The 9,811-nt window shown below is 47.1% G+C and overlaps 1 protein-coding gene across 2 annotated transcripts; it reads right to left on the reverse strand.

Annotated features, from left to right (window-relative positions):
• Nucleotides 1-662: 662 nt before the first annotated feature.
• LOC132458060 (C-reactive protein-like) lies at nt 663-3,983 on the reverse strand. 2 transcript variants are annotated; one of them, XM_060052526.1, is made up of 4 exons: nt 3,783-3,983; nt 3,555-3,622; nt 3,149-3,344; nt 663-1,122 (listed from the first exon to the last, which is right to left on the reverse strand). In XM_060052526.1, the coding sequence occupies exons 1-4, from the start codon at nt 3,899-3,901 to the stop codon at nt 681-683; spliced, it is 825 nt and encodes a 274-aa protein (XP_059908509.1). In that variant the 5' UTR covers nt 3,902-3,983; the 3' UTR covers nt 663-680. The 2 variants fall into 2 exon arrangements, with proteins under 2 accessions (XP_059908509.1, XP_059908519.1); XM_060052536.1 differs by lacking the exon at nt 3,783-3,983 and having other exon boundaries at nt 3,555-3,742.
• Between the last annotated feature and the right edge of the window lie 5,828 nt (nt 3,984-9,811).

Below are 9,811 nucleotides of genomic sequence, written 5' to 3' on the forward strand. Positions count from 1 at the left end.
TGTGTGTGTGTGTGTGTGTGTGTGTGTGTGTGTGTGTGTGTGTGTGTGTGTGTGTGTGTGTGTGTTTAGGGCATTGGGAGCTGCTGGGCACTGGTCTCCAGGATTGCATAAAGCCATCTCACCTTAACATGTGACATAATTCACACATTCATACCAACAGGCCACATATGTCCGACTCCTTACCAATTAGAGAGGCTTCCTTCTCATCCTAGGGAGGCGTCCAGGTCATACAGGAAGCCATTCATCATGTGTCAATTCTAGATACGAGCAGCCCAGGTGTTCGAGAAACGCAAACGCTCAAGGCCACAAAAACAAGTGTTTTCACGACGTTCGTCACCAACGATGCTTTTGGGAAACGGTGTGAAAACTGTACGATGCTCGTACGACGCACTTCACGATCCACTTAGGCTAACGATGCTTTCGAGAACCGGCCCTGTGAATCTATGTCAGTAGACATGATGTCCTTTAATCCGCCGCCTCGCCTCCAGAGGGTTAGACTCCGCCTCCAGCGATCAGCCCCGGCGTTGTTATTGGTCAGTTGGTCGGGCCCTTCTATTTGTTAATCATTGCATTTGATGAACAGTCGTAGCCCCAATGTATTTTTTACATTATCGGCCGAGGCCCACGATCACTCAAACAAACCCCAGGCCAGACACACAACGTCATGATGCACGGTGGCTTTATTCGAATGGTGCATGGGTGCTGGGTTTCAGATCTAGGGATCTTTTCTGAAACTCAACAACGCTCCCAGTGGGTATAATCGTCACCGTGGCCCAGTCAAGGACGTTGGCATCGGAGAAATCTTCCCCAGTGGACAGCAGCTGAATTGCGACTGAAGGCAGAACGTGGTCCCACATGTTCACCCCGAAGATCTCTCCCACAAAACTCTGCTCGGCCTGGAAGTCTCCAAGGAAGTTGTCGGGGTCCTGGCCCAGGATCACCTTGCCCCCCGGCCGCACACTGTGGCCCCTCTGATAGATCTGGGACGCAGAACTCCGGCCGTTGACGTACATCGTGGTTCGCCCCGTCAGCGACTCCCAGGTCAAACACACGTGGTTCGCCAGCGGTCCAAGCTCCGGAACCTCAAAGAAAGCCCCCGGTCCGCTCAGGTAGAGGGACAGCCTGAAAAAACCAACAAACACACGCCGTGAAAACAGATGTGGACGAGTATCATCTCAGAAGATCATGTGTGTTCTCAAAGGGTGATGGGAGACCCCAGAGAGCAAGGTACGTTTTATTACTCTGTTTTCTGGGAATAATTGACATAAGCAGAAACCAAAAACCAGCCGTTTTTTCGTTTTTTCGTTTTGTCCAAAAAAAAGAATCAAAATTTCAGTTCGTTTATCCGTTTTTTGGTTCTTCTTAACAAAACGAATTTACCATCTGGTTTCCGCCGGTGGGCGGGCTTATGTGCTTCGTTGCCCTGTGCTCTTCAAAATAAAGGTTCTTCCGTTTGATAATGTCGACAAAAATATTACTGCATTATAGACACTAGCAGACACAGAGGACCACACGTCACCTCCCACAGTCAAGACTGACACGGCTTCAAATAACAATAATATTATTCATAATCATTTGAAAATGAGAACTTCTGAAGTTATGATGACTTCAGTGCAGTTGATGTTTAGCCACAGTTAATACATGCAGAGTAGACCTGAGGGCTTTACTACGACATCATTGTCCGGCTCTGAACTCTGCGCTCTGTGCGCGTTCACATCAGAGGAGCTGCGATCGCGGGCTGCTGATTTCCTCACAGCCTGAGAGCTATGAGGAATACAAGTGAAACTGATCACAACACATTTCTGACAGCTGAAAATTGCGCATTTGTTGACCTTTATCCATTTACAGTAAACAATTTTTTTTCTCTTGTTGAAAGATATTTTATATTGTTTTCATATTATTATTTACTGATGGTGTTTACAGAATGCGAGTGCGTGTTATATTGAAAGCGAGGCTGGGTGTGCCTATGAATATAGGCTACAGTGAGTTTTTTTAAGGTGCTGTAGGCCTACAAGCAATTCATATCGTCTACTCTGTACAGTGACAGGGAGTGTAAAGTAACCTACTTCATTCAATATCGAATAGGCTACTGTAGCCTACACTATGTACAAATGGTTTTGCTCTTTGCTCATGGCAGTTGAGACAGTAATTTTAACGTGTCAGCAGGCAAGCTTCACTCATTCCAGGATGCATTATGCGTTGTCCTATAGCCTACTTGGAACATGTTTCGGAATGGATCTATAGCGTATAGCGTATAGAAATTTGCTCATAACAGGCCATCTGGAATAGGCAAAGCAAACTCTTTGTATTCCAGCTGTTTTTTTTTGTGGTGTTTTATGATATTTCAATGTTGCGTTGGTCATGTGTTAGACAGCTTAGAATTACTTAAATTTAGTTAGAGTGTGCCTCTCTGACCCATGGGGAGAGCTGGTTCCACAGTAAAGGAGCCCAGTAACTGAATGCTCTACTTCCCAGTCTGTTTTTAAAGATACTGGGAGTCACTAAATTAACAGACCTGCATTCTGGGAGCCAATAAAAATCTTTGATAAGTCATAATAAAAAAAATGAGCAAAGAGCAAAACCATTTGTACATAGTGTTTGCTACAGTAGACTATTCAATATTGAATGAAGTAGGTTACTGTACACTCTTTGTCACTGTACACAGTAGTCAATATGATTTGCTTGTACAGCACCTTAAAAAACTCACTGTAGTCCTCTAATCGATGGAAAAACCATGATAGCCACTTTCTAGGCTTTTCGTAGCCTCGCTTATTCTCTCCCGAACAGTTGTGGAAATGCGCCAGTTAGCATTTTATTTTTGCCAGATTTGCTTAAAATTTGCTTTACATTTGATTGGAACACGGCCAATTACGTCATCACTGAATTAAACGATAGAAGAGTTAGTCAGAATCCATGTTCTGAGGATGTCATGAAGAACTTCTTTGTTTTGTAGCAATTAACCATTTCATGCATCTCAAATCTATGTTTCCCCTACATACGTTTTATTAAAATTATTCTACGTTTCGTCTTGTGTTTTTGTTTAATGTTTCTTTTTAAATGAATTCCTCATGAATAAAGGGCATTCGTTCCGGAATGATTTCATGGACACCATATCTTTTCAGGGAACATTTGGAATCCAGCAGCTCACCTGCCGTCTGTCTCGCGCCACACGTTGAGTTCGTCGAAATACTGCGTGCGGTAGGCGAAGAGGATGACCTCACGCTTCCCTTTGAGCTCCGTGGCGAACCTCAGGCAGAGCGTGAAGGCATCCAGGCTGAGTGGCTTTGCGGGAGTCAGCTCCACGAGGCTGCTGGCTGTCTCCTCAGGAAACACCAGCGAGCGGCCTGCAGATCAGGGAGGAGCAGCCGGTCAACAGGACCTTGTCTAACCTCATCACCTTTAATGTTGCTCCGCCATTTCCTGCAGAAAATGTGGTGAGTGTTGTAGTGCAAAGTGAGGTTGACAAAATGTTTTGGTAAAGCCACATGGTTTAAGACGGAAAGAAATTAAATCAAGTGAAGGGGAGACAGAAGGGGACGTGGGAACGACATGACCTGCTTCGACATCAGAGAGCAAGACGGCCGCAACGAACATGGAGAGTATCAGCTTCATGTTGACAGACCTACACACACACACACACACACACACACACACACACACACACACACACACACACACACACACACACACACACACACACACACACACACACACACACACACACACACAGTCAGGAGGACATATGTGATGGATTCTTATATATGATGTATCAAGGTACGAACCTGAGCTCCTGTGATGTGCAGATGTGGATCCTAGCGGCAGACAGGCTTTTATAGCCTGCGTTTGTGTGTGCAAGTGCGTGCGTGATTGTCGAGGAATAACCTTTGTGTTGTTTTTGCATCAAAAATGGAAAGACAAATATTGCAGGTAAAAGGACAGACCTAGAGGCTAAAGTTTTTCTGCTAGTTTTCCCTTTTCTTTGTACACTGAGTTCTATGAGGGTGGGTCAGGGGAGGATCCCTTCCAGCGAACTCGGTGACCCAGTGGAACATTGATTAATTGGTGTTGACCTAAAACAATGATGGTTGAAGTCCAACTAGGTTAATGAATCCATTCGTTTATTTAGTTGGAGTTCACACTTTTCATTAATTACAAGTATGTATTCTGTAGTTACTTGTAACTACTCCAATAGTAACTGGTATCACTTTCAATTTTACCATTAACTATTCATTAAATACAATACCTTTTAGGGTGGCATTTTTGGTTGGTATCTGTCCATTGGTGCAGAGTTCTTCACCCCTTTTCTGCAAGGTCCCCTGCCTAGATTATCAACTGAGGGCCAGTGTGTGGTGCTGCTGCTGTCCTGGGGCCCGTTTCAGAAAGCAGGTTTAGTGAAAACTCTGAGTTAGTTAACCCTGAGATGAGGGAAACTCAGTTTTTTCAGTTTCACAAAGCCAGTTTTCAGTTTCACAAAGCTCAGTTTACTCTGAGTCAGTTACCCTGGCAACATACTCTGTGAACCTAACCTGCTCGCTGGCAGGTTTTCTTCAACTAACCCCGAGTTTCTCCTGCTCTTAAGTTGAAGCCTGCAGACTGAAGGCAGTGGCAGACATGGCGTGTCCTTTTATTGAAGAGCCAGTTGATGTCGAGGCGCAGATACTTGGATGTTTTATCGTTCCCTGATGAGTAGCTACCTGTTTGAGCGTTTCCGTTTCTCTGCATCATCAATAATTTATATAAACAATATTCTCAGCCCTCACATCGCTCACATGACACATCGTGGACACGCTCTGTTCCGAGCAAATTCTTTGTATTGCACTTCGTTTTTTTGCCAACGGCAGTTTTTGGTATAACGTCGGTGATGCAGAGCATGTGTCCAAGGCAACTGTCTGTCGGGCTGTCCGAAATGTGACACTTGCACTGAAACGGCTACTATGCACGTTTGTAGTGTTCCCAAGTCACAGACCCACCAGACTTCTCAAAGAAGAGTTCCACAGAATTGCAGGTATCAGTCAAAGCAGTAATTCATTTATGTCATAAAGCTTTGAGACTTGAAGCACTAATCAGTCAATTTGATATATTTTAGGGTTTCCAGGTGTGATTGGCTGCATAGATGGCACTCACATTCCTATCATAGCTCCTTCAATAAATGAAGGAGATTATGTGAATAGGAAATCTGTCCACAGCATTAATGTACAGGTAGGCCTAAATAGTAGCCTTTAACATTCCAAATGAAATATGCTTCACTATACAGCTAATTACTGTTCTCCACTGTGAAGATCATATGTGACGCAGCCCACATGATAAATAATGTGGAAGCGAAGTGGCCTGGGTCTGTGTATGACTCACGAATGTTTCGTGAGTCTACACTGAGTGCCAGATTTGCCCGTGGTGAGTTTATATATATAGTTTATATATCCAGTATATAGTTATATCCTATGATCAATATTTTGTTTCCTCCTATTACAACTGAAACAATAAAGTGTATCTTGTATTATCATAGGAGAGTTTGATGGTTATCTACTCAGAGACAGAGGGTACCCCTGCCAGCGCTATCTGCTGACCCCTTACCCTGACCCTGACCCTTGCCCACAGCAACACTACAACTTGTGGCATTATAGTGGCATGTTTGGTTCTCCACAACATTGCCACTATTAGAGGAGAACAATGTCCTACTCTTTCCCCCAATGATCCAGATAATAATCTGGACCCCCCTGCTGATGCACGAGATGGAAGAGCTGTTAGAGACATGATATGCTTCAATAATTTCTAACTCACTCTGCCTTTTTTCTTTTGGCTATAATGGAGGTCAAATTTTAAGATAACCAGCAAACACTAATTTGGAGACTTGTATGTATAAAAGGCATTTAGGTGTTGCTTTCATATAGACAATTTTAAATACTGGCAGTGTTGGGATTTTTCTTTGTTTAGCAGATTTCCCTAATTACTTAAATATATCTATCACATGTTGAATGCAGCCACTAAATGCTGTTTAATGAGGGCAGGCTAAACAACATCACAATTGCTTGTACTTAAATTATACCTTATCTTTTTGACCTACATTTTTATATTTCATTTTTAGTTGCAGCCAAGTCCGTTTGGATTTGGGTTGCACCTGTGCGCACAAACACACATATGGAATATAATTGTTGAATAAGTGGAACATTCAAGAGAAAACATTTTCTTTTTCTCAAATACTCTGACTCGGTCAGCTATATTATCCACGCTTTTGCTTTTTAGTAAAAAGATATGCTCGCTTTCTGCATATGCAGTATGCAGAAATATATGCATATTGCAACTCCGCTGGGGAGAAGTAGGAGGATCGAGGCTTGTTAGTACTTGTTGCCATGGTGAATCATGTTATCTGTGTTCCATTGATGAGGGCTTTTTATATCCTCATGCACGAGCTTCACTCAGAGTTACCTTGACTCAGAGTTGATTGAACTAAGCGTTATCACCTGTTCTGAAACCGAAAATTCAGAGTTTTACAGCTCAGAGTTGGTCAACCTAGAGTTAAGGTTTTAACTTAGAGTTTGTTGAACCTGCTTTCTGAAACGGGCCCCTGGTCTCCCCATGATTAGATACACCATTTTACAGTAACAGCCGGTCGAAGCCAGTCACGTGGGTGATGGTGGAGTATTGCTGTTGGAGGATGACTTCGGTATTGAAAGAACTGAGTTTTTTTCTCCAAGAAATATAATAGACTGTGGTGCTCTGCGGTTTTCTTAGGTTTGCAAACATAAAAATACAAATAAAGTTTAGACATTCAATGAACGGTGCAGAAGAAGAGCCACACGGTGAGTATTAATTGCCTATTATTGCCTATTGGTAACTATTCGGTATTAGAAAAGATAGCATTAGCTTTGATTTGGTCTCTGTAGTGGTTTGAAGTCTAGGCGGGTTTGTTGATACGGACCACATTCCGTTGGCGGTCCTGATCAGAGGCTTTTAGGTGGTCCTTGTTTCTCCACTGTCTCTGGACATTGGTTATATTAAAGGAAAGGACAATATTGTGGCGAGCAGCGCGGGAAGGACGAGACGGGAGCCCAGGTTTAAATGGCGCCGCAACTCTCGTGCCTCAGTACACCGCACGACCCCGAGAGCTGCCTTTATTCAAACACCACACATAACAGAAAACACGGCACAACTGACCAACACACACAACACTCTCACTAATGGTCCCGATCACACTACACATCACAATTAACACACAAACAATAAAGAACCCAAACCCGTTAACCCCACTTAACCTAATAACAGAACAAGTTATACAAAGACAATAAAACCCCTTTTCCCCAAACATTATGAATACCCAGACTCCCCGGGGGTAGGAGTCGCCACACAGCCCCCACCTTAGGGGTCAGACGTCCCGACGACCCCAACACCCACTGCACAGTCCCGAGTGTTCAGGGGGCCGGCGTCGCCGCCTTGGCCCCGGCCAGTAGCGGCCCCGTTGCGGTGCAGCCTTCCCCTCGGGTTGGGACGCCTGTCTCCAACAGTCAGTAGCGGTCCTGGGGTTGTGGTCGGGGACCACCTCCATCGGGGCCCCCACCAGGTTCCGCTGTAGGGGGCCTCTGGAGCGCCGTTCGGGCACCCCATCCTCCGCCGCCCTCCGACGTCTGGCCTTCCGACGGCCACGCCGGCGGCTGCGACGAGGATGAGTGGCACGCTGCCACGTCCACCCGCAGTCCTCGACCAGCCCCAGCTGCCGACACTGCGCAAGGGAAGCCTCAGCCGTCTCGGTGGGGGGAAGGGTGGCCGTCCGGATCCGGCCCTTCCGCTGCCTGGACTTGACCCCCATGTTCTTGGTGCCGGGGGGGAGGGCTGCCCCAGCCGCGTCCACGGATCCACCACCGCGACGGCGGCAGAGCTCCACCTCAGCCCGTTCGGCCTGGTCCAGAGCCGCATCGAGGGTCTGGGGTGCGGTGAGGCGGACATGCTGCCCCAGACTCTCCGGCTGCAGTCCCCGCAGGAAAGCGTGGAGCGCCAGGGCCTCCCGTGTAGCCGCGGAGAATTCCGGGTAGCTGCGTCGGGTCAAGAGCTGGACATCCGCAGCGTAGACCCCCAGGCTCTCCTCCTCCCTGCGGCGGTGAGAAGCCAGCAACTGCTTGCTCTCGTTGCTGGAGACCCGTTCACCGAACCGCCTCTCCAACGCTTGGATCAGGGCCTGAAGGTCTCGCTGGTCTGCTTGGTCCAGGTCGAGCAGCACCCGTGCTGCCGTCCCCTCCAATGCCAGCCCAGGTTTAAATGGCGCCGCAACTCTCGTGCCTCAGCCTCGTCGGCACCCCAGCCGTTGTGCCACGCTGCAAGCCAGAACTGGGCCAGGTATGGTTCCAACTGCGTTACCCCAGTGAACTTCGGCAGCCTAACCGCTGTCCTGGGGCGGTGGGCAGCTGCCGGTCCTCCGGGCCTTCCGGTCGTGTCCACAGGGGGGCGCTGCGCTCCCATAGCGCAGGGTGCGTTGTCCATGGGCTCGACCGCGAAACTCAAATCCCCCCGCGCATGCGCAGGCCACATCCCACTTCTGACACCAATGTGGCGAGCAGCGCGGGAAGGACGAGACGGGAGCCCAGGTTTAAATGGCGCCGCAACTCTCGTGCCTCAGTACACCGCACGACCCCGAGAGCTGCCTTTATTCAAACACCACACATAACAGAAAACACGGCACAACTGACCAACACACACAACACTCTCACTAATGGTCCCGATCACACTACACATCACAATTAACACACAAACAATAAAGAACCCAAACCCGTTAACCCCACTTAACCTAATAACAGAACAAGTTATACAAAGACAATAAAACCCCTTTTCCCCAAACATTATGAATACCCAGACTCCCCGGGGGTAGGAGTCGCCACAATATAGTGGTTGATTCCTTGTCCAGAGCCCCATGGCAGTCATTAGTCCAATATTTATATATTTATTCATTTTCTATGTCTCTGTCTTGCTTCAAGTGCCTCAAGGTACCAGTGGCTGAGATGGGATGTGATTCTATGGAGGAGAGAATTTAGCAAAGTGCTGGGGTGCCTTATGTTAAAGTTAACATTGCACTGATGTGTACACGTACGTACCTCTTTCAAACCAGTGGAACGCAACCTGAGAATGGAACGCAAAAATCCAACATATAGCCACCACTATCCAATAGAGGGCGCAGTTACACAGCAAATCTCTCAATACCTAAAAACTACTACATGAACCATACACGATTTTGGTGAAATAAAACTCCCATAACCACAAAATATAAAATGAATGGATACAAAAATATTTGTCATTCTTTAATCTGTTACACCTACAACAAGCACATCGTTTTCCACGCCGCCCACCAGAGCTCTCTCACCAGCCCAGCCCGCCTCTACTTGCACTTCATCCTTCCAAATGCCTGCTCCACGATGACTCTACCCCGGACGATGTCGGTGTTGCTGTGTAGCTCTGCATCTGTGAGATGCAGAGCTACGCATCTCACAGTTACTCCCCCATCTTCTCCTGCCATTCTTCGGAAAAATGAGGAGGTCCGCGGCAGCTTGGCATCGTGCACTCTGCCAGGGACCCCAGTGAAGACGTTGATGAAGCGGCCGTCAGCATCAACAATCCCCTGGAGGAGGACGGAGCAGTAGGACTTCCTGTTCATGTAGTCCAATCCTCTGACCGGTGGCTTCTGGATCCTGATGTGGCAGCCATCAATTGCTCATATGACCCCCTCAAGGCCACATGTGCGTTGGAAGATGGTGGTGGACACACCCTCTTCTCACAGCATGTAGGCCAAGAGACAGAGCCCCTCCAAGGGTGGACAAGGACATGATGGTCA

Source organism: Gadus macrocephalus, chromosome 1 (genome assembly GCF_031168955.1).
Source record: "Gadus macrocephalus chromosome 1, ASM3116895v1".
Lineage (NCBI taxonomy): Eukaryota > Metazoa > Chordata > Actinopteri > Gadiformes > Gadidae > Gadus > Gadus macrocephalus.

Bases quoted from the DNA above. Each gene is read 5' to 3' on its own strand.
- LOC132458060 (XM_060052526.1), bottom strand. From the start codon at position 3,901: ATGCAAAAACAACACAAAGGTTATTCCTCGACAATCACGCACGCACTT. The intron at 3,623-3,782 runs GTTCGTACCTTG...GTGTGTGTGTAG, and splicing joins TGCACATCACAGGAGCTCAG to GTCTGTCAACATGAAGCTGA. The intron at 1,123-3,148 runs GTGAGCTGCTGG...TGGTTTTTTCAG, and splicing joins TGGCGCGAGACAGACGGCAG to GCTGTCCCTCTACCTGAGCG.